Below are 25,296 nucleotides of genomic sequence, written 5' to 3'. Positions count from 1 at the left end.
AGTGTGTAGGGCGCTGTCCATGGTGCTGATCGAGCGCTGCGAGATTTCGTGGCATTGAACCTGTCACTGCTTGGTCAAAAACATGTTTTAAACGTTTGAGTTTATTGTGGTATACCGTGAAATTAGCAATGCAAGAACCCCAAATGACGCCACTGGGTATAGCTACCTACCAGTATGTGTCATCATAGAAATAAATAGGCTACATTATATTATGGTTCTTGGTTTCCTATTGGTTTTCGTTGATGTATATAGAACTGTACGTATTGGAAACGTGTTTATGTTACATGCTGACCAGACCGGACACGTCGCGTGCGCAAGCGTCTCAAAATAAATTTAGAAATCCATGTTATTCAATTATTGCACCCACACTGCTCATGCTTAAAATATAACTTATTTCTATTTCTGACGCAGATCACGCTGCAAGTCCTGCCTCTCCGATCTCCTCATTAGTTTATAGAAGCAGGTACCCACGTTCCATCTCCTCATTGGTTATACCCAAGTGGGTGATTGAAAGACAAACTGTTTTGCCGGTTGTCGTGGTAATACTATGAAAGTGTAGATGGATCAACATATAAGTTCAAAGATGAAAAAGCCTGGAAGGAGGAGAGATGACTAGAAACATTTGGCCGTTTTTATGTGTGGATTAATTGTCGGAGTAGAGGACCTTGTGCATTTCAGGTAAAATAACAACTCAATGCTTATATCTCAGGACAAATTAGCTAGCAAATGCAAGCTAACTAGCTAAATTGCCGTACATGGTTAATGCTTTTCAACCTGTCCCCAAATTAATGTCATTGGTTGAGAGTTTGTTTTGATATTTTAACCTACGTGTCGTTTGGTGTAGGGGGACAAAATACATTTATGCACGATAGCGCGCACAGCCGGTTTGGGTTCCATGTTAGGCTGTACATTGGTTAATTAATTACGTGGGTCGGGTTTTATTCACAGAAGTGTATTGTGCCATGTCACAACGTGTTGCTGAACTCATGAGCGAGCGGCATGCTATTCCATGTTTAACGCGGGCCTATTTATTTGGCAAGACAGCTGGCTGGATCTCACTGTAGTAGGCTATGTTTTGGTTATTTGGATAGCCATTCTGATTTTGTTCACTGTTAATGTAACTAGCCTAAATATGGATTGTTACATGCCTTTATCGATCTGATATTTTGTTTACCTACCGGTACCTCTGTTTTGTTCTGTTCCATTCTTTCAAATTCAGTTATGTCGGTATTCTAAGCCAAACTGCTCTTCAGTATTTTTATTTGCATGCATGAAAAACTAGTTTGCATGATTTCTGTAAGACAGCTGTGTGTAAGGCTGCATTCATATAGGGCAATTCACATATTACAAACAGCCTCTTGTAGCTTATATTCATGACCAAAATGGCCTAGTTGTAGGGCGCTGTCCATTGTGCTGATACAGCACAGCAGAGATTGGCTATTTCAAAAGCACTCAAAGATCTCAGAGCATCTGCATTTGAACTTTGTTTATTATGGTATAGAGTAATGATATATAATCAGAATTCAATATAATTCCAATGCAAGAATCCCCCCCAAAATGTATCCCCCTCACCGATTTCAACTACTCCCTTAGTCCTGGTGCATAATCTGGATTTTAGTTCTGGGTTAACTGGGATAAAGGTTAGTTGATGGCCTATCCACCACTGGGCAAAAACATTGAATCAATGTTGTTTCCACATAATTTCAACCCCAAAAATCAATGTGATGACGTGGAAAATGAATTAGATTTGCAAAAAGCGATCAATGTATTGATTTCACGTTGAATTCACGTTAGTTGAGAACTCAACCAATGTACAAAACCAGTCAAAAGTTTGCACACACCTATTCATTCAAGGGTTTTTCTTTATTTTTTAAAACTATTTTCTACATTGTAGAATAATAGTGAAGACATCAACACTATGAAATAACACATGAAATCTTGTAGTAACCCAAAAAAAGTGTTAAATAAATCAATATGTTTGATATGAGATTCTTCAAATTAGCCACCCTTTGCCTTGATGATAGCTTTACACACTCTTGATACACTCTTGACATTTTCTCAACCAGTTTCATGAGGAATGCTTTTCCAACAGTCTTGAAGGAGTTCCCACATATGCTGAGCACTTGTTGGATGCTTTTTCTTCACTCCAACTCATCCTAAACCATTGCAAGTGGGTTGAGGTCGGGTGTTTGTGGAGGCCCGGTTATCTGATGCACCACTACATCAGTCTCATTCTTGGTCAAATAGCCCATACAAAGCCTGGAGGTGTGTTTTGGATCATTGTCCTGATAAACAAATTATAGTCCCACTAAGCACAAACCAGATGGGATGGTGTATAGCTGCAGTATGCTGTGGTATCCATGCTGGTTAAATGTGCCTTGAATTCTAAATAAATCACAGACAGTGTCACCAGTAAAGCACCCCCACACCATCACTCCTCCATGCTTCATGGTGGGAACCACACATGCGGAGATCATCCATTCGCCTACTCTGCGTCTCACAAAGACGGTTGGAACCAAAAATCTCAAATTTGGACTCATCAGACCAAAGGACAGATTTCCACTGGTCTAATGTCCATTGCTTGTGTTTCTTGGCCCAAGCAAGTCTCTACTTCTCATTGGTGTCCTATAGTGGTGTATTCTTTTGGTAGTAAAATCGACCATGAAGGCCTGATTCACGCAGTCTCCTCTGAACAGTTGCTGTTGAGATGCATCTGTTACTTTAACTCTGAAGCATTTATTTGGGCTGCAATTTCTGAGGCTGGTAACTCTAATGAACGTATCCTCTGCAGCAGAGGTAACTGTGTAACTGTGTGTCTTCCTTTCCTGTGGCCGTCCTCACGAGAGCCAGTTTCATCATATCGCTTGACGGTTTTTACGACTGCACTTGGACTGACCTTTATGCCGTTTCTCTTTGCTTATTTAAGCTGTTCTTGCCATAATATGGACTTGGTCTTTTACCAAATATAGCTACCTTCTGTATACCACCCATACCTTGTCACAACACAACTGATTGTCTCAAACACATTAAAAAAGATAGAAATTCCACAGATTAACTTTTAAGAAAAAACACCTGTTAATTGAAATGCATCCCTTATGAAGCTGGTTGAGAGAATGCCAAGAGTGTGCAAAGCTGTCATCAAGGCAAAGGGTTGCTACTTTGAAGAATTTGTTTAACACTTTGTTGGTTACTACATGAATCCATATGTGTTATTTCATAGTTTTTATGTATTTACTATTATTCTACAATTTAGAAAATAGTCAAAGTAAAGAAAAGCCCTTGAATGAGTACGTGTGTTCAAACTTCTGACTGGAACTGTATATCAAAACAAGAAGTTGAACTGATGTCTGTGCCCAGTGGCATGCTCCGCAGCAGGGCCCCGGGGCCCCAAATGCGATTGTCCGGCCCTGCTCCTCAATTAGTAAAAAAGTAATGATGATAAGACATTGGGGTCTAATCTATATGGTAATGCTGTTCTCGATGCGACTGGGCAGGAGGAAGAGGTAAGGTAGCTCCAGTCCCTGGTTCTGGCTCAGGATGTGTTCCTCTATATCCTTCAGTTCCTTTCTGAACCTGTCAATCACCTCCTGGGCCTGGGGCTCAGTGAAGTACTGCTCTGGATACTGACCCAACGGGACCTGGAGCAGAGAGGGGGATAGCGGAAGAGAAAGAGAGAGAGAGCGGGAGAGAAAGAACAAAAGGTGGGAGACAAGGGTTTCATTCAGTTGGAGCAAACGGGAGAAAGCGTTTTGAAATGGAACCAAAAATGTATGTTGAGGTAGTACCACCCCCACTTAAAATAATGTGTACGGTAACTACTCACAAGTTCGACTGGAATTCTATGGGCTCGGCTAGCGTCAGCGTAACCCTTTAACTTACTGCATCAGGTTGTGGCCTCCCCAGGTGCCATGTGATCGCCATCTCCAAACATGTTTGGCTGACATCAGGCAGGCTGTCCATTATCATCTCCATGGTAACAGCATCCTTGTCGGTTGGCGTGGGGTGACGCATGGTGCACGGGGTGTTGGGTACCCAAGCACACCAGTCAAACTATGTTAAAGAGAGCGGAGTGACTTCATAGAAATGTGTGTGTGCTTGCTCGCGTGCCTGGTGTGTGTGTGTGTTTGTGAAGTACCTGTCCATTGTTGGTGGCTGCGTGCTGTGCTGTGCTCGTGAAGATGGCTACACTCAGCAAGGTAACCAGCTCTGCTTTGTTTTTGAGTTCGTTGGACAAGCCAAACGTGGGGACATCGACAAAGCCCTCCTCAGCGATGTCCTTTATCCAGGTCTGTAGCTCAGGGTCCTCCACCACATCACTGTCACATTGGTAGTACACAGATATCATCCCTGAGACAAAACTATGGAGGGGCGGAGAGAGAGGGAGGGAGGGGGGGGAGGTAAACAGACAGTGAGGTAGAAATAATGGAGAGTAAGAGAAGGCTAATTAAAGGAGTTAATACTGCACAACGATTAGAACGTCTTATTTTCCCCATTAAGTGCACTGCTGTTGACCAGGGCCTATAGGGAATAAGATGCCATTTCGACGACAGATGCATAGGGGTAAAATAAGTAAAAACCTGTGTATGGCATCCCACAGCATGAGGCTGTGCTCCCTGTAGAAGTAGTCTTTGAGCGTGGTGGCGCCGCGCTGTTGGAAGTCCCAGCAGGGCTGGAGAGAGCGGTAGGTCAGGACCTTGTACTCTCTCTGGGACAGGACGAGCAGGCCCTCCCCTCCTGTAGACACCACCTGGAGGAAGAGAGCAGGAGGATGCTGTCAGCTTAGACCGCAATGGTGGGAAATCGAACCACTGGTCCACCACTTTCAAAGCGGTCCTTCTATCTGTGTCCCTATATGACATTTCGCACATTCAGGGGGGGGGGGGGGGTGTCAAAATATGGGGAAAATTAATCGTCAAAGAAGAGAATAGCGAGCTGACCCTTTTGAAGATGCCGTCAGCGGAGACGAGCTGAGTCCGTCCCCTGCAGTTGATCTCCAGAGTGTAGCGCAGGTGGGGAGCCAGGAGCTAAAGACAAGAGAGGGGGATGAGACAGCAACACACGCACACACGTTCACGCTCGCGCACATACACGCACACACGCTCCTACCTTGTATACAGGGTGTACAGCAGGAAGTTGACGTAACGTAGCCACACAGAACACTTCTACCAACAGGTGCGTTCTCAACAGGTGTGACAGCAACTGGAACACCTGGAACTCTGAGTGACGGACCCAAATCTTAGCCAATAGCCAGGCCAGGGGGGGGTCATTAGGCAGGAAGATGGGGGTGTCCAAGCCAGGAGTCTGTCCTAGCTGGAAAAGAGAAGGGATGAATAAAGTGTGTGTGTGTGTGTGTGTGTGTGTGTGTGTGTGTGTGTGTGTGTGTGTGTGTGTGTGTGTGTGTGTGTGTGTGTGTGTGTGTGTGTGTGTGTGTGTGTGTCCAGTCCTACCTGTATGGCAATGGGTATGAGGCCCTGGTCAGGGTGCTCATATAGTAGACACAGAGGTGCAGCGATGTACTGTGGTTTCCCCCTGATTACATTGGTGGGAACACCATCCATAATGGCATAGTCAATCAAGTAGATGTTACCAGCCTAGAGATGAAGGGAGGAGAGCGGAAAATCTGTAGAGGCAGCTGAGGCTAGGGTTAAGATAGTATTTCTTTTAGGGGGTAGATCAGCTTTAATATTGCAGTTCTGTCAATGTAATCAACTGCATCATTTCCAAATCCCATATATTGTTTTGTAAATGTATATATACAGTACTCATTCAAGGGTTTTTCTTTATTTTGACTATTTTCTACGTTGTAGAATAATGGTGAAGAAATCAAAACTATGAAATTACACATGGAATCATGTAGTAACTAAAGAAGTGTTAAACAAATCTAAATATATTTTAGATTCTTCAAAGTAGCCACCCTATGCCTTGATGACAGCTTTGCAGATTCTTGGCATTCTCTCAACCAGCTTTATGAGGTAGTCACCTGGAATGCAAGAAGGTGTGCCTTCTTAAAAGGTGCACCAGAATTTATTTCCTTAATGCGTATGAGCCAATCAGTTGTGTTGTGACAAGGTAGGGGTGGTATACAGAATATAGCCCTATTTGGTAAAAGACCAATTCCATATTATGGCAAGAACAGCTCAAATAAGCAAAGAGAAAAGACAGTCCATCATTACTTTAAGACATGAAGGTCAGTCAATCCGCAACATTTCAGGAACTTGAATGTTTCTTCAAGTGCAATCGCAAAAACCATCAAGCGCTATGATGAAACTGGCTCTCATGAGGACCGCCACAGGAATGGAAGACCCAGAGTTACCTCTGCTGCAGAGGATAAGTTCATTAGAGTTACCAGCCTCAGAAATTGTAGCCCAAATATATGCTTCACACAGTTCAAGTAACAGACACATTTGTGAAGTGCACCAGTCCCTCCTGCAGCAAAGCACCCCCACTACATGATGCTGCCACCCCCGTGCTTCATGGTTGGGATGGTGTTCTTCGGCTTGCAAGCCTCCCCCTTTTTCCTCCAAACATAACGATGGTCATTATGGCCAAACAGTTCTCTTTTTGTTTCATCAGACCAGAGGACATTTCTCCAAAAAGTATGATCTTTGTCCCCATGTGCAGTTGCAAACCGTAGTCTGGCTTTTTTTTATGGCAGTTTTGGAGCAGCGGCCTTTCAGGTTATGTCGATAAAGGACGCGTTTTACTGTGGATACAGATACTTTTGTACCGGTTTCCTCCAGCATCTTCACAAGGTCCTTTACTGTTGTTATGGGATTGATTTGTACTTTTCGCACCAAAGTACGTTCATCTCTAGGAGACAGAACGCACCTCCTTCCTGAGCGGTATGACGGCTGCGTGGTCTCATGGTGTTTATACTTGCACTATTGTTTGTACAGATGAACGTGGTACCTTCAGGCGTTTGGAAATTGCTCCCAAGGATGAACCAGACTTGTGGAGGTCTACAATTTTTGATGATGATGTCAAGCGAAGAGGCACTGAGTTTGAAGGTAGGCCTTGAAATACATCCACAGGTACACCTCCAATTGACTCAAATGATGTCAGACGCTTCTAAAGCCATAACATCATTTTCTGGAATTTTCCAAGCTGTTTAAAAGGCCCAGTCTACTTAGTGTATGTAAACTTCTGACCCAATGGAATTGTGATTCAGTGAATTATAAGTGAAATAATCTGTCTGTAAACAATTGTTGGGAAAATTACTTGTGTCATGCACAAAGTAGATGTCCTAACCGACAAAACTATAAATCACCAAAACTATAGATTGTTAACAAGATATTTGTGGAGTGGTTGAAAAACGAGTATTAATGACTCCAACCTAAGTGTATGTAAACTTCCGACTTCAACTGTATTAGATGTTCGGTAGTGACACTTAAAAAATACATTAAGATTTACCAACTTGCTCCCAAAATGTCTCCAAAATGTTTGCAGACAGACTACTCACCATGTGGCCATCATGGAGAGGGGTGCAACCCCATCACCTGGTGGTATTTGTAGGGTTGTAGCTTAAGGCACCTTCATTCTACAGCCTTTTAAAGTGTGTGTTTCGGGATTGACCTCAAAAAGGTGTTTAAAAATAACCCAAACAAATAATTTAGATCAGTATCTTTCAATGTAATAATAGAACAACTCAAGATGTTCTATTGAAATGAAAGTGTAATATTCTTTTTTACATTGCTTTATTTTCAAACATGAAGTTTAGGAAATCAGGGTTTGGGACAGGTGTATAAACGGTTACTTTGTACTATATTAACTTGTGTTTGTTATTGCCTTGGATTCAATTAGAACATATCATGATGTAAATAAATGTCCTAAGTTTGGGAGACACAATTGTTTTTTAAATATGTTTTTGGTGTGGGACAGCAATTTACACCACTTCTGTAGAGTCACCCATATAGAGAAAAGGCTCCGGTCAAAAGTAGTGCACTATATAGGGAATAGAGCTCTGTTTAAAAGTAGTGCACTATATAGGGAATAGAGCTCTGTTTAAAAGTAGTGCACTATATAGGGAATAGAGCTCTGTTTAAAAGTAGTGCACTATATAGGGAATAGAGCTCTGTTTAATAGTAGTGCACTATATAGGGAATAGAGCTCTGTTTAAAAGTAGTGCACTGTATAGGGAATAGAGCTCTGTTTAAAAGTAGTGCACTATATAGGGAATAGAGCTCTGTTTAAAACTAGTGCACTATATAGAGAATAGAGCTCTGTTTAAAAGTAGTGCACTATATAGGAAATAGAGCTCTGTTTAAAAGTAGTGCACTAGGGAAAATATCTCTGAAAAGTAGTGCACTATATACATTATTAGAAAAAAAGTGCTCTCTAGAACCTACGAGGGTTCTTTAGGTGTCCCCATAGAAGAACCCCTAGAAGAACCCTTTTTTGCTCCAGGTAGAACCTTTTTGGGTTCCACGTAGAACCCTTTCCACAGAGGGTTCTACATTGAACCAAAAAGGGTGCTCCTATGGGGACAGCCAAGGAACCCTTTTGGAACCCTTTTTTCTAAGAGTGTAGGGAATAGGGCTCTGGACAAAAGTACACTATTTTGCAATTAGAGCTCTGGTGAAAAGTAGGGCACGATTTTGGGAATAGGGTGCTATTTTGGCACGTACACAGAAAGACAGGTAGATGGACCCTAGGGGGGTCAGACAGAGATAGATAGATGGGCCCCACCTTGAGCTCCTTGTCCAGGGAGGTCCTGGATGCCAGCGACCCCTGCACCATGTCCCCAGAGACGGGGAAGTTTCCTGGAAGCTCCTTGCAGCACTGGATCATGCGGGGGTTTGAACCATTCAGACACTGGTACCCAAAGAACCAATCTTCCTTCCAGTGCTCCATACAGTACTCTGGAACCATAGGGATAATCAATCAATCAAAAACAGAATGAAAAAGTACTGTCTGAATGTATCAATAATAATTTCTTAATATAATAATCGACAATACCGGTCAAAGGTTTTAGAACACCTACTCATTCAAGGGTTTTTCTGTATTTTCACTATTTTCTACATTGTTGAATAATAGTGAAGACCTCAAAACTATGAAATAACACATATGGAATCATGTAATAATCAAAAATGTGTTATATATTTGAGATTCTTCAAATAGCCACCCTTTGCCTTGATGACAGCTTTGCATACTCTTGGCATTCTCTCAACCAGCTGCATGAGATAGTCACCAGGAATGCATTTCAATTAACAGGTGTGTCTTCTTAAAAGTTCATTTGTTGAATTTCTATCCTTCTTAATGCGTTTGAGCCAATCAGTTGTGTTGTGACAAGATAGGGGTGGAATACAGAAGGTAGCTCTATTTTTGTAAAAGACCAAGTCCATATTATGGCAAGAACAGCTCAAATAAGCAAAGAGAAAAGACAGTCCATCATTACTTTAAGATGTCAAGGTCAGTCAATGCGGAACATTTCAAGAACTTTTAAAGTTCCTTCAACTGCAGTCGCAAAAACCATCAAGCGCTTTGATGAAACTGGATCTCATGAGGACCGCCACAGGAAAGGAAGACCCAGAGTTAACTCTGCTGCAGAGGATAAGTTCATTAGAGTTACCAGCCTCAGAAATTGCAGCCCAAATAAATACTTCAGAGTTCAAGTAACAGACACATCTCAACATCAACTGTTCAGAGGAGGTTGTGTGAATCAGGCCTTCATGGTCGAATTGCTGCAAAGAAACCACTACTAAAGGACACCAATAATAAGAAGAGACTTGCTTGGGCCAAGAAACACGAGCAACTACGTACAATACAATACTGGACACATGTTTAGTTTATAGGGGATGTATTTCTTTCTTGTTTTGGACTTTTTGGATGATTTGCGTAGTATTATTGTATTACTGCACTGTAGGAGCTAGAAACACAAGCATTTCGCTGCACCTGCTGTAACATCTGCTAATCTGTGTACGCAACCAATAAACTTTGATTTGTTACATACAGTACATCTCTGATCATGCGAATATCAGATAAAAACATTTTTTTTAAACTTGCTATGAAGTAAAATCATAAGTAATCATCATAGTTGTACATTTGAGTATATATACTTATGTTTCTACCTTACAGACATACTGTACATTTGAATGAGTTCTCAAAATGTGTAGTAGACGAACCAGTTCTATAGGTTTACCAAAACGTTTAGGTGATCATCAAGAGGCGGCGGGTTAAGTAAATAGTAAAATGTATTTGAACAAAAAAGAGAATCATATCAAAAGTAAATGTGAGCATTGCATTGTGAAAGGCCACGACTTCATATGAACATGTGTTGCAAGGTGAAACGGTAGATGAGACGCTGACTAAGTTTGGTGAAAAAGTGACTGTATGATGTTGTGTGTTGTACTTGGTCAATTGAACATCTGCTTAGAGTTTTGAAACAACTTCCCGTTTGATGATGTGTTAAGAGTTTTGAAACAACTTCCCGTTTGATGATGTGTTAAGAGTTTTGAAACAACTTCCCGTTTGATGATGTGTTAAGAGTTTTGAAACAACTTCCCGTTTGATGATGTGTTAAGAGTTTTGAAACAACTTCCCGTTTGATGATGTGTTAAGAGTTTTGAAACAACTTCCCGTTTGATGATGTGTTAAGAGTTTTGAAACAACTTCCCGTTTGATGATGTGTTAAGAGTTTTGAAACAACTTCCCGTTTGATGATGTGTTAAGAGTTTTGAAACAACTTCCCGTTTGATGATGTGTTAAGAGTTTTGTACTAAGAATTGTAAAAAAGGTACAAAATACTTGTGAAAATTGCACCAAAGCAATAAAAAAACTGTACTATTTGATATACTGTATAATAATAGGACTGAGAGAGTAAATATAGAGAAGTGTTATACGTAATGTGGGAAAATTAATTGACCATATATATGAAACAATTATTTAATAAATTCTTTAAAATATTCAAAATGGACCTAATTACTTTATATGAACATATATTGCAATGTGAAACAGTAGATGAAACACTGATGAAGTTTGGTGAAAACTGTTGTTGCATTACTCCGAGGCCTCACTTCCTAAATGTCTGTGATTAGGAACAGGAAGAGACTGGCAATAAAAAGTGTCGGCCTGTACTCTACAACCAATAACACCTCTGATGCAGATGGGAGGGAGGGCTAAAGCACTGAATGTAAATATGGTATATTTGTTTTACTGTACTCTACCAGCTATGGGGCTTTTGAGTTTCCAGAAGCATCGTTTAAAGTCCTCCAGATCATCCCATGACTTTCCAAACCTGATGGCTAGTTTCTTCAGAGACAGCTCTAGAATACTTGGAGAGAGAAGAAGGGAGGGAGGGAGAGATGGGTGCGAGAGAGAGGGTAGAGAGCGGGCGATGGGTGAGAGAGAGAGGGTAGAGCGAGCGGGCGATGGGTGAGAGAGAGAGAGAGGGTAGAGCGAGGGGGTGATGGGTGAGAGAGGGGGGTAGAGAAAGAGATCGAGGGGGTGAGGTGGGGTAAGGAGAGAGAAATGGAACATATTTTTTTCAGAAAGGGGGAAGTTGAGACACGTAATGTGGGTAAGACATGTCTGAGCAAGTGAGGGACATTTTACATTAGATTTACATTAGATTTAGGGGAAATTTGACCAGCATGTGTGAATGTCAATGCGTAAGAATAACATCACACAGAAAAATGTGTGTAACTCACGCATAGTGTAAGGAACCCTCAAAGTCACTCCTTTTCTCGCTGTCAAAACGTACGTCCTGATGCAGGTCTGCTTCGGTCTTGGCATCGATACACTTGGGAATCCCAGAAGCCCATGCAGTCCATCTGGATAAGCAAACATAACTTTAAGAACTAGGCTCTCTTTCTGGAGCGATTGGAATTGGGACGCGTGTGTGCATTCGTATTTCTGTGACTGTGTTCCTAAATAGGTGTGTGCACGTGTGTGTGTGTAACATCATTTCTGTAATCTTACTGACCTGTATATAGTTTGTCTCTCCTGCAGTTCTGTTTTTCTGTGAGCCAATAGCTGAGGAGAGGTATCGTCACAGAGTCTCTTCGCTAAAGGAGGGAGAGAGACAGCGAGAGAGGGATGACTCACTCACACATACAGGTAACTGCCTGGGAACACTTGAGTAAACGAGGGATACAAATGATATTGAACGCAGGTGCTTCCACACAAATCAAATCCAATTGTATTTGTCACATGCGCCGAATACAACAGGACCTTACAGTGAAATGCTTACTTACAAGCCCTTAACCAACAATGCAGTTAAGAAAATTTCCCCCCAAAATGTAAGAGATAAGAATAACAAATAATTAAAGAGCAGCAGTAAATAACAATATCGGGGCTATATACAGAGGGTACCGATACAGAGTCATTGTGCGGGCGGCACCGGTGTCGAGGTAATTGAGGTAATATGTACATGTAGGTAGAGTTATTAAAGTGACTATGCATAGAAAATAAGAGATTAGCAGCAGCATGGAAGGGGGGGGGGGGGCAATGCAAATACTCTGTGTAGCTATTTGATGAGCTGTTCAGGAGTCTTAACGCTTGGGGTTAGAAGCTGTTTAGAAGCCTCTTTGACCTAGACTTGGAGCTCCGGTACCGCTTGCCGTGCAGTAGCAGGCAGAACAGTCTATGACTAGGGTGGCTGGAGTCTTTGACCATTTTTAGGGCCTTCCACTGACACCACCTGGTATAGAGGTCCTGGATGGCAGAAAGCTTGGCCCCAGTGATGAACTGGGCCGTTCACACTACCCTCTATAGTGCCTTGTGGTCAGAGGCCGAGCAGTTGCCTTACCAGGAAGTGATGCAACCAGTCAGGAAGCTCTCGATGGTGCAGCTATAAAACCTTTTGAGGATCTGAGGACCCATGCCAAATATTTTCAGTCTCCTGAGGGGGTGATAGGTTTTGTCGTGCCCTCTTCACAACTGTCTTGGTGGACCATGCTAGTTTGTTGGTGATGTGGACACCAAGGAACTTGAAGCTCTCAACCTGCTCCACTGCAGCCCCGTCGATGAGAATGAGGGCGTGCTCGGTCCTCCTTTTCCTGTAGTTCACAATCATCTCCTTGGTCTTGATCACGTTGAGGGAGAGGTTGTTGCCCTTGCATCACACGGTCAGGTCTCTGACCTCCTCCCTATAGGTTGTCTCGTCGTTGTCGGTGATCAGGCCTACCACTGTTGTGTCATCAGAAAATGATGGTGTTGGAGTTGTGCCTGGCCGTGCAGTCATGATTGAACAGGGAGTACCCTGAGGGGATCAGTGTGGCGGATGTGTTGTTACCTACGCTCACCACCTGGGGGCGTCAGGAAGTCGAGGATCCAGTTGCAGAGAGAGGTGTTTAGTTCCAGCGTCCTTAGCTTAGTGATGAGCTTTGTGGGCACTATGGTGTTGAATGCTGAGCTGTAGTCAATGAACAGCATTCTCACATGGATGTTCCTTTTGTCCAGGTGGGGAAGGGCAGTGTTGAGTGCAATAGAGATTGCGTCATCTGTGGATCTGTTGGGGCGGTATGCAAATTGGAGTGGATCCTAGGGTTTCTGGGATAATGGTGTTGATGTGAGCCATGACCAGCCTTTCAAAGCATTTCATGGCTACAAATGTGAGTGCAACAGGTCGGTAGTCATTTAGGCAGGTTACCTTAGTGTTCTTGGGCACAGGGACTATGGTGGTCTGCTTGAAACATGTTGGTATTACAGACTCGGACAGGGGGAGGTTGAAATGTCAGTGAAGACACTTGCCAGTTGGTCAGTGCATGCACGTCCTGTTAATCCATCTGGCCCAGCGGCCTTGTGAATGTTGACCTGTTTAAAGGTCTTACTCACATCGGCTGCGGAGAGCGTGATCACACAGTCATTCGGAACAGCTGATGCTCTCATGCATGTTTCAGTGTTACCTGCCTCGAAGCGAGCATAGAATTTATTTAGCTCGTCTGATAGGTTCGTGTCACTGGGCAGCTCTCGGCTGTAATAGTTTGCAGGCCCTGCGACATCCGACGAGCGAGAGTTCTTCTTCAATTTGAGGTGAGTAGTCCCAGTTCTGATGTCCAGAAGATGTATTTTCGGTCATAAGAGACAGTAGCAGCAACATTGTGTACAAAACAAGTTACGAACAAAGCGAAATAACAAAACAAAATAGCATGGTTGGTTAAGAGCTGATGAAACGGCTGCCCTCCCCTCCGGCATCATTTTGCACAGTTGTGGTTCCAGAGTTAATTAAGCAATTAACATTCCATCATGCTTAGGGTCATGTATCCGGTTGGAGCGAGTGGTCGCATCTGCACGTCGCTCCAACGGGTAGTATAACTTTTTCATTATATTTCATTATATCACAACGGTTTGATTTGTCTTATCCTAGCAATTTCCTCTCAGCTAGCTACATAGCCGTCTTTGTATCAAAGATAATTGCGTAATTATCGTATTTCGCCGTCCTAACGTAGTCTTCACTAGCCAGCTAGCTAACGTCCACTGATTAGCTGCACTGGGAAAACTATTACACTCAACTGAACGACTTGATTAGTTTAGTGTTAGCTAGCTACATAGCTGTCTTTGCTGTCTTCGTATCATCGTATCCAAGATAATTGTGTTGTTTAGGTTTAGAGTGTGTAGTCTTAGAGTGATTATCTTAATTTACCAAGGTTAGCTAGCCAGCTATTTGTCGTCCTTAACGTAGGTGACTCTGCTAGCTAGCCAACAGCTAGCCAACGCTAGCCAACGTCTTCTGTATAGAACTCAACTACCCGGTCGCATTCACAGGTTGTATCACATTTTCACTTCATTTCATTACAGTACAACGGTTTGATTTGTTTGATCGTAGCTAGCTACTTAGCTAGCTACATAGCCGTCTTTGTATCAAAGATAATTGTGTAGTCTAGAGCGATTTTCTAGGTTCGCTAGCCATCTATTGTCGTTCTTTTAACGCAACGTACGTAACGTAAACAACACTGCTAGCTAGCCTGCTAGCCCCGAATAGCAACACTGCAGAAACTATTACACTCAACGGAACGACTTGATTAGTGTAGTGTCAACAACGCACCCACTGCCAGCTGGCCTACTTCAGCAGTACTGTATCATTTTAATCATTTTAGTCAATAAGATTCTTGCTACGTAGCTTAACTTTCTGAACATTCGAGACGTGTAGTCCACTTGTCATTCCAATCTCCTTTGCATTAGCGTAGCCTCTTCTGTAGCCTGTCAACTATGTGTCTGTTTATCCCTGTTCTCTCCTCTCTGCACAGACCATACAAACGCTCCTCACCGCGTGGCCGCGGCCACCCTACTCTGGTGGTCCCAGCGCGCACGACCCACGTGGAGTTCCAGGTCTCCGGTAGCCTCTGGAACTGCCAATCTGCGGTCAACAAGGCAGAGTTCATCTCAGCCTATGCCTCCCTCCAGTCCCTCGACTTCTTGGCACTGACGGAAACATGGATCACCACAGACAACACTGCTACTCCTACTGCTCTCTCTTCGTCCGCCCACGTGTTCTCGCACACCCCGAGAGCGTCTGGTCAGCGGGGTGGTGGCACCGGGATCCTCATCTCTCCCAAGTGGTCATTCTCTCTTTCTCCCCTTACCCATCTGTCTATCGCCTCCTTTGAATTCCATGCTGTCACAGTTACTAGCCCTTTCAAGCTTAACATCCTTATCATTTATCGCCCTCCAGGTTCCCTCGGAGAGTTCATCAATGAGCTTGATGCCTTGATAAGCTCCTTTCCTGAGGACGGCTCACCTCTCACAGTTCTGGGCGACTTTAACCTCCCCACGTCTACCTTTGACTCTTTCCTCTCTGCCTCCTTCTTTCCACTCCTCTCCTCTTTTGACCTCACCCTCTCACCTTCCCCCCTACTCACAAGGCAGGCAATACGCTCGACCTCATCTTTACTAGATGCTGTTCTTCCACTAACCTCATTGCAACTCCCCTCCAAGTCTCCGACCACTGCCTTGTATCCTTTTCCCTCTCGCTCTCATCCAACACCTCCCACACTGCCCCTACTCGGATGGTATCGCGCCGTCCCAACCTTCGCTCTCTCTCCCCCGCTACTCTCTCCTCTTCCATCCTATCATCTCTTCCCTCCGCTCAAACCTTCTCCTACCTATCTCCTGATTCTGCCTCCTCAACCCTCCTCTCCTCCCTCTCTGCATCCCTTGACTCTCTATGTCCCCTATCCTCCAGGCCGGCTCGGTCCTCCCCTCCCGCTCCGTGGCTCGATGACTCATTGCGAGCTCACAGAACAGGGCTCCGGGCAGCCGAGCGGAAATGGAGGAAAACTCGCCTCCCTGCGGACCTGGCATCCTTTCACTCCCTCCTCTCTACATTTTCCTCCTCTGTCTCTGCTGCTAAAGCCACTTTCTACCACGCTAAATTCCAAGCATCTGCCTCTAACCCTAGGAAGCTCTTTGCCACCTTCTCCTCCCTCCTGAATCCTCCGCCCCCCCCCCCTCCTCCCTCTCTGCAGATGACTTCGTCAACCATTTTGAAAAGAAGGTCGACGACATCCGATCCTCGTTTGCTAAGTCAAACGACACCGCTGGTTCTGCTCACACTGCCCTACCCTGTGCTCTGACCTCTTTCTCCCCTCTCTCTCCAGATGAAATCTCGCGTCTTGTGACGGCCGGCCGCCCAACAACCTGCCCGCTTGACCCTATCCCCTCCTCTCTTCTCCAGACCATTTCCGGAGACCTTCTCCCTTACCTCACCTCGCTCATCAACTCATCCCTGACCGTTGGCTACGTCCCTTCCGTCTTCAAGAGAGCGAGAGTTGCACCCCTTCTGAAAAAACCTACACTCGATCCCTCCGATGTCAACAATTACAGACCAGTATCCCTTCTTTCTTTTCTCTCCAAAACTCTTGAACGTGCCGTCCTTGGCCAGCTCTCCCGCTATCTCTCTCTGAATGACCTTCTTGATCCAAATCAGTCAGGTTTCAAGACTAGTCATTCAACTGAGACTGCTCTCCTCTGTATCACGGAGGCGCTCCGCACTGCTAAAGCTAACTCTCTCTCCTCTGCTCTCATCCTTCTAGATCTATCGGCTGCCTTCGATACTGTGAACCATCAGATCCTCCTCTCCACCCTCTCCGAGTTGGGCATCTCCGGCGCGGCCCACGCTTGGATTGCGTCCTACCTGACAGGTCGCTCCTACCAGGTGGCGTGGCGAGAATCTGTCTCCTCACCACGCGCTCTCACCACTGGTGTCCCCCAGGGCTCTGTTCTTGGCCATCTCCTATTCTCGCTATACACCAAGTCACTTGGCTCTGTCATAACCTCACATGGTCTCTCTTATCATTGCTATGCAGACGACACACAATTAATCTTCTCCTTTCCCCCTTCTGATGACCAGGTGGCGAATCGCATCTCTGCATGTCTGGCAGACATATCAGTGTGGATGACGGATCACCACCTCAAGCTGAACCTCGGCAAGACGGAGCTGCTCTTCCTCCCGGGGAAGGACTGCCCGTTCCATGATCTCGCCATCACGGTTGACAACTCCATTGTGTCCTCCTCCCAGAGCGCCAAGAACCTTGGCGTGATCCTGGACAACACCCTGTCGTTCTCAACTAACATCAAGGCGGTGGCCCGTTCCTGTAGGTTCATGCTCTACAACATCCGCAGAGTACGACCCTGCCTCACACAGGAAGCGGCACAGGTCCTAATCCAGGCACTTGTCATCTCCCGTCTGGATTACTGCAACTCGCTGTTGGCTGGGCTCCCTGCCTGTGCCATTAAACCCCTTCAACTCATCCAGAACGCCGCAGCCCGTCTGGTGTTCAACCTTCCCAAGTTCTCTCACGTCACCCCGCTCCTCCGTTCTCTCCACTGGCTTCCAGTTGAAGCTCGCATCCGCTACAAGACCATGGTGCTTGCCTACGGAGCTGTGAGGGGAACGGCACCTCAGTACCTCCAGGCTCTGATCAGGCCCTACACCCAAACAAGGGCACTGCGTTCATCCACCTCTGGCCTGCTCGCCTCCCTACCACTGAGGAAGTACAGCTCCCGCTCAGCCCAGTCAAAACTGTTCGCTGCCCTGGCCCCCCAATGGTGGAACAAACTCCCTCACGACGCCAGGACAGCGGAGTCAATCACCACCTTCCGGAGACACCTGAAACCCCACCTCTTTAAGGAATACCTAGGATAGGTTAAGTAATCCCTCTCACCCCACCCCCCCTAAGTTTTAGATGCACTATTGTTAAGTGACTGTCCCACTGGATGTCATAAGGTGAATGCACCAATTTGTAAGTCGCTCTGGATAAGAGCGTCTGCTAAATGACTTAAATGTAAATGTTAAATGTATAAAAATGCCCAGTTGCTCATTATTTTGGCTACCATGGCTAGAAGAAGAGATCTCAGTGACTTTGAAAGAGGGGTGTCAAAGGGGCAGAGGGGTTTTGAAAGGTGTGTGTGTGAACACTTATGGGAATTTTCGGAGCAGCTCCTGAGACAGCGTTTTGCACCACCAACAACTAAACATCAAATGATGTAATTTCTATGCCAAGGTGCATTGAAACTATTCTGGTGACTCGTGCCCTTTGTTTGACCAAATCTAGGACACAGATCTAGGATCTGCTTTCTCACCCCAAAACATTAACCTTTAACACGAAAGGGAAAAAAACACAAACTGACTTGAGAGCAGTATATTGAGGGGCAACTTCGTTCCTTTACCAATTAATTACCTGTGCCTTCTCGTATCTCCACCTTGACGTCTCCTATGAGCCAGCGGTAGCAGGGGAAGGTGAGGGCTATACCACCACCTGGTGGCTCCACAGTGACATAGCGACAGAACCAGTTATCCTCTACCCAGTACCGCTGCTTCTCCAGACGAACCAGGAGGAGAGGACCCAGAGGGGCTGGGCTACACACCTTGTACTCATCCACCTGGGGGGAGGGAGAGACACACACACACTTTATATGAACCTACCTAAAAATGACACACACATACACCTTGTACTCATCCACCTGGGGGGGTAGGGAGGGAGAGACACACACACACTTTATATGAACCTACCTAAAAATGACACACACATACACCTTGTACTCTGCTTGGATCACACGCACAACACAACACAGCCCTACTTACCGCTCCTCTACAGAAGTCCAGTCCAGGGTTGTCCAGGATTGTTCTCTCACTCTGTCCATTCTCTCCAACCAGGGTGACATATATGTAGTTATTGGTGCCGGAATACTCTGATGTGCCTGTAGCAACTGTCACCTTATATTCCTCCATCTAAAAACACTGGTACACGCACGCACGCACACACACACACACACACACACACACACACACACACACACACACACACACACACACACACACACACACACACACACACACACACACACACACACACACACACAAGGCTGAGGTTGTTGGCTCTATGTCAGAACATTTCTGAGTGTGGTGCATAGGGGCTGAGGAGTCTGGTGTGTCCTCAAATACAGATCTCAGGTCAGTTTAATGTTTATCTTCTTATGGTTCAGGTTAAGACTTGAGGAGGGTAACCTGATCCTATATCTGTGCCTAAAGGTAGACCAGCTGGCAGGCAATTTCATGGTCATTTTCAATCTCTCCTCAAAGCAGTCTATGATCCCGACATGTCTCAAGCTGACCACCATCATTCCTGCTCTTAAGGTCACCTGCGACATAGACTACCCCTCTGTAGCACTAAAATCTGTAATCATGAAGTGCTTTGAAATGCTGGTCATGGCACACATAACCTCCATCATCCCAGACACCATAGACCAGGTGTCTCCAACCTTTTCTAGCAGGAGAGCTACTTAAATATTTTTTTTTTTTTTTAAATGAAACATGTGCGTGCTATATATATATTTTTTTGAGCTTTCAAAATAGGCACATTCTTCTTTTCTCCCCTCCCCTGCAACTCTTCCCCCAGGTCCTTAGTGTACCAGAAAAGGTAGTGCTTTCTGTCAATACACCTGGTAAAATAATGGTTATTATAAACTGGGTGGTTCAAGCCCTGAATGCTGATTGGCTGACAGCTGTGGTATATCAGACCGTATACCACGGGTATGACAAAACATTTATTTTTACTGCTCTAATTATGTTGTTAACCGGTTTATAACAGCAATAAGGCACCTCAGGGGTTTGTGGTATATGGTCAATATACCACGGCTAAGGGCTGTATCCAGGCACTCCGCATTGCGCCGTGCTTAACTCTAAGGGTTAAGCACTATGATATCAGTTTAGTATTTTCCCCAAACAAAATTATCTGGGACATTGTTCCTGGTTTTAGATTATTATTTGCACTAGAAATTACAATTGTTCATAGAGAAACAACGAATTTGGATGTTGTGAGTCCATGTCATGCTTAAATCACACCAGAAGACCAATTTTTTTTTTAGGTCTGGCAAAAAACAAACAAATAGATTTGAGTGTAATTCCCCTTTGTTTGCCTTCTGGCCCTTTAGTTGCACATCTAGCGAGTGATGAATGTGTCATCTAATGTGCCGGTCTAGCAATGGTTCTGTACTGCTGCTGCTCATCTCATGGCAAAGTTAGCAAATAACAATACAAAAAAATAGATACAAATAATTTATTAATTTGACAGGTAAGCCTACTTTGCAGTTAACATTTAGGCCTAATTGAGAACTTTTTGGGGAAAGTTTCTCTGTCAACCCACAAGACTGTTATCACATCAACTGGTACACACAGAGTGATAGACAAACGCACACACACCACACAGACAGATGGGCAATATCGCTGGAAATTAATTGGCAGATATTGTTTAAGGTTTGGCTTTTTGGCCCGGTTTGCATGCATATCCTACTAGCAGTCACTTTATGTATAAACCCACCTGAACCCCTCCAGTAACCCTGCACATTGAATAAGGTACTGGCACTGACCTGTAAATACTTGCATTCTAATGTTACTTTAACTCTTATTGTAGTTCATGTGTTTTTTTACATTTTCCATGATTATCTATATTATTATCACTGCATTGTTGGGAAAGAGCTCTCAAGGGGAGAATTGAACTCGATTGTTTTACCTGTTGCATCCTGTACGTGGCGAATAAACTTATGAAACTTTGCATGGATTAATAGCCTACGTCAGGCACACAGTTATCGGTACACACCCAATAGGTACGGCACCCCTCGCTCTAAAACAATGGAGAGACTGTGAGCTGAGAAAAACGCACCCGAGACTCATAACTTAAAGCTAATGTTTGCACTTGTGCTTTTATCAGTTTTTTTTAACAGCGTGTAGCCCGGTCCAGCCCTTTCCCTATGGCAATATCACTTATTAACTTTGCCTGCCTTCCAAATGGCACCAAATGCATTCGGGCAGGGAGTGTTCTCCTGGCATCCGCCAAACCCAGATTTTTCAGTCGACACCTTGTCATTGCACATGGTGATCTTAGGCTTGTGTCCGGCTGCTCGGCCATGGAAACTCATTTCATGAAGCTCCCGACAAAACAGTTATTGTGCTGATGTTGCTTCCAGAGGCAGTTTGGAACTCGGTAGTGAGTGTTCGCAACCGAGGACAGACGACATTTATGCTCTACGCACTTCAGCCATCGGCGTTCCCGTTCTGTGAGCTTGTGTGGCCTACCGCTACACGGCTGAGACGTTTTTTTGCTTCTAGACGTTTCCAACTTCGCAATAACGGTGCTTAACGTTGACCGGAAGAGCTCCAGCAGGGCAGAAATTTGACAAACTAACTTGTTGGAAACAAGTACTTTTCTACTTTGCATTTCAGTACTTTTCTACCTGGCATTTCAGTACTTTTCTACCTGGCATCTCAGTACTTTTCTACCTGGCATTTCAGTACTTTTCTACCTGGCATTTCAGTACTTTTCTACCTGGCATTTCAGTACTTTTCTACCTGGCATTTCAGTACTTTTCGACTTTACATTTCAGTACTTTTCAACCTTGCATTCCTATAGCATTCCCTTAGGTATGTAATCTAGTCTGTATGTAATCTATTGCAGACTAAATGCATTCATTCATATCCATTCAGAATGTGTGTACAGTTTGTTCATCAGACAGTATAACAGCAAAAGGAAGAACTTACCTCACTGCTGTTAGGGAAAGATAGAACATTCACTGTTAGGCTCCGAACACTTTTCTCTACACCTCTTTCTCTCTCCTGTTTATTTCCGTGTACCTAACTCTTCCCCCGTCCCTATTTCCTCTTCCCTCACTCTCTCTCTTTCTTTGTGTAGAGTGCAAATTTTCTTCACTCCAGAGCAACCCTTACTCTCTCTCCTCTTCCCTCTCTCTGAAATCTCACTCAGAAAGTTAAGTCAGTCCACTCCACTGTCAACCGGTACAGTCATCCACCAGCAGTCTGCTACACTTCAAAATACACTTTAATAAAATCCTCTTTCATTCACACACTCTCACTACCTGTCCACGTTTCCAAGCTAATGACTTGGCTTCTCTCTCTCCCCCTCCCTCTATCACTTTGTCTACATGCCCTCCTCCCTCTGGCACCTCTCCCCTTCTCTCTCCCTCTCTTTCTCTCTCTAGCACAAGGAAATGAGAAGTACACCAACCTCTATGAGCACATACAGAGAGATAAGGCATACAAAAGACCACTGAGGCATCATGCAAAAACCTAGTCTAAAAATATGTAACCAACACAACAAGCACCTTTCCTGAACTTACTGGGTAATCGTTTACACACTGTTATATATAATTAGTGTCATATCTGATGTTCTCTTCAGACAACCCCTACAGAGAAGCACAATACTGAGTCAAAACATAAACAAAATGAAATGTATTCAGAGAAAATTTGACTTCACAAATTCAAATGAGGTTCTCGCACATGTCAACGTGCATAATGTCACTCTGCGTATAGCTTTTACACATCTAAGAGATGCGGTCTGAGTAGACCGTACTTCTATCTGCAAAACGGGAGTTGCCTTGGAGACTGCCTTATTGTGTTTCGTGTGGAATGTGTAGACGGTGACAGGATCTGCTGCTTCATCCCGTGGGCTAGAATCAGGCTGGTTCTAAACGTGTCATCTTTGGGCAAAGACTTAACTGACAGGTCCCCGTCACAAAACTCTTCGTTAAAAACGCTCAGTCAAGATGCCCCAGGATTCAACCTAGATTCGACACAGTATTCAAAGAAAATGTTATTTTGTCACGCGCTTTCGAACACAACCTTACTGTAAAACGCTTACTTATAAAGCCCTTAACCCACAATGCAGTTCAAGAAATGGAGTTATGAAATAAATATTTATGCTTAGTTATGTGAAATCCATAGATTAGGGCCTAATACATTTATTTCAATTGACTGATTTCCTCATGTGATCTGTAACTCAGTCAAGTCTTTGCAGCTGTTGCATTTCTATTTAGGTCTTTCTTTCATTGATCCCTATAATTCTGCACTCGTTCGCTCAATGGATTCTAATGAGTCTGTTGACTAAATTCTAATTGAAAAAGGTACACCTTGTTTAAAAGGGATGACTTAAGATCAATTTAATGAAAACTCAAAGAGGAAATCCGTTGGCCAGCAAGTGGGAGGGTTTTCAGCGTGCGCATGGGAACCACGCCTGCAAAGCCCGTTATTACCCACCTGCATCAAGTAAGTCTGAATACCAACTTCTGAGAAGTGTGTAGGAAAGGCGTACATTTCCTAAGTGGAGAACATTTGGTATTGCAAAATAGTTTTTAGCAGTAAAGTTGTTTGGGTGTATGTAGGATGAAGGAACAACGTAAAAACCTTCACAGAATGTCTGCATACACTTACGCCTCTAAATTATGCATTGACAAGGCGGGTTCACATCCTCAACACAGCATAAAAACCCAAGTTGACTCATTCCCAAAGTGAACACACAAACTGAAACGGCTCCTGAGAAAAGACAATAAAGACTTTGCAAACCTGTTGAAATGGATAACTGCTTTTGACGTTTATTTTGTAAGAAAAGACAGGAGAACAAAAAGAACAGAAGTCATATACTGTCTATAAAGATCCAAAAACACGCTACTACTCCACTCACTAACACACCACACACCAGTACGAGCTGCAAAGTCTATGTTTTGATGTAAAATAATTGAAGCGTTTTTTAAAATAATAATAGTCCATAGAGTTGTATTACAAATACAAATCTACTGTCCTGCATTCAAGACGAAATGTGATTGTTTAAGACCAATCTAATTCCAATCTCTATGGCTGGCTGTGTTTACACAGGCAGCCCAGTTCTGATATTCATTTCACTAAATCCGGCTTTTGAACAATTAGATCAGCTCTGAAAAAGATCTGTTGTGAAAAAGATCTGATGTGATTGGTCAAAAGACCAATTACTGAGAGGCCTCCAGAGTGGCGCAGTGGTCTAAGGCTGTGCTAAGCTGTGCCACTAGAGATTCTGGGTTCGAGTCCAGGCTCTGTCGCAGCTGGCCGTGACCGGGAGACCCATGGGACGGCGCACAGTTGGCCCAGCGTCGTCCAGGTTAGCGGAGGGTTTGGCCGGCAGGGATGTCCTCGTCCCATCGAGCACTAGAGACTCCAGTGGCGGGCCGGGCGCAGTATACACTGACACGGTCACCAGGTGCACAGTGTTTCCTCCGACACATTGGTGCGGCTAGCTTTCCAGGTTAAGCGGGCATTGTGTCAAGAAGCAGTGCGGCTTGGTTGAGTCGTGTTTTCGGAGGACGCGCGGCTCTCGACCTTCGCCTCTCCCGAGTCCGTACGGGAGTTGCAGCGATGGGACAAAACAAACTACCAATTGGTTACCATGAAATTGGGAAGAAAAAGGGGTGTAAAAAAAAAAAAAAAAAAATTAGTGGAAAATAGATCAGAATTGGGGTGCCCGTCTAAACCCAGCCTCTTAGCAGTATGTTGATAATGAAAGAATGTGTGAGACTATGGAAGGGGCTAGAAATCGAGTTGTTCTGTAGGTATTGTGATGGAGCCGTGCCTGGCCTTGTTTCGGATGGGCGGTTGGATCCAGAGGGCACATTGTCTGGAGGGCAGGCTACGATGTCGGCTAGCATGGACGCCATCGCTTCTTCATCCAACTGAGAGAGAGTGTGGGTTGTTAACTTTTGTTGGCCAATTCTGTGGCAGAGGAAATGCACAACGGTCATTAACCAACATAATTTGTATATCTGCAAGTATTCCCCCTAAGCCATGTCCATAAAACACATGGGAAATGTGTGGGTTGTACAGTACAAAAAGCCTGAGTGGTATAATGGTTATATGGACACATTTTGAACAGTGTGTTTCTGAGTCTTTTTCTTACCTTTTTCTTCTCTGTTCCTTCCTTCTCTCTCGTTCTCTTCATCCCTCTCCCATCCTCTCGTTCTCTTCATCCCTCTCCCATCCTCTTTCTCTTCATCCCTCTCCCATCCTCTCGTTCTCTTCATCCCTCTCCCATCCTCTCGTTC

General features: G+C 44.3%; 1 protein-coding gene and 1 long non-coding RNA gene across 2 annotated transcripts; both read right to left on the bottom strand.

Annotated features, from left to right (window-relative positions):
• Positions 1-3,187: 3,187 nt before the first annotated feature.
• alox12 (arachidonate 12-lipoxygenase) lies at positions 3,188-22,376 on the bottom strand. Its single transcript, XM_046327842.1, has 14 exons — positions 21,974-22,376; positions 19,022-19,177; positions 18,618-18,819; positions 11,921-12,002; positions 11,646-11,768; positions 11,163-11,269; positions 8,686-8,858; positions 5,448-5,591; positions 5,107-5,310; positions 4,938-5,024; positions 4,578-4,747; positions 4,136-4,358; positions 3,880-4,050; positions 3,188-3,638 (listed from the first exon to the last, which is right to left on the bottom strand). Exons 2-14 carry the CDS (start codon positions 19,166-19,168, stop codon positions 3,459-3,461), a joined length of 2,013 nt encoding a protein of 670 aa, XP_046183798.1. The 5' UTR covers positions 19,169-19,177; positions 21,974-22,376; the 3' UTR covers positions 3,188-3,458.
• Positions 22,377-23,794: 1,418 nt separating this feature from the next.
• LOC124014526 lies at positions 23,795-25,212 on the bottom strand. Its single transcript, XR_006835035.1, has 2 exons — positions 25,152-25,212; positions 23,795-24,967 (listed from the first exon to the last, which is right to left on the bottom strand). It is a non-coding gene; the product is annotated as an uncharacterized LOC124014526 (long non-coding RNA).
• Positions 25,213-25,296: the final 84 nt, after the last annotated feature.

The sequence above is a fragment of the Oncorhynchus gorbuscha genome, linkage group LG25 (genome assembly GCF_021184085.1).
Source record: "Oncorhynchus gorbuscha isolate QuinsamMale2020 ecotype Even-year linkage group LG25, OgorEven_v1.0, whole genome shotgun sequence".
Taxonomy (NCBI): domain Eukaryota; kingdom Metazoa; phylum Chordata; class Actinopteri; order Salmoniformes; family Salmonidae; genus Oncorhynchus; species Oncorhynchus gorbuscha.
Note: the sequence above shows the minus strand (reverse complement) of the source record. Positions and strands in the feature narration are given on the sequence as shown.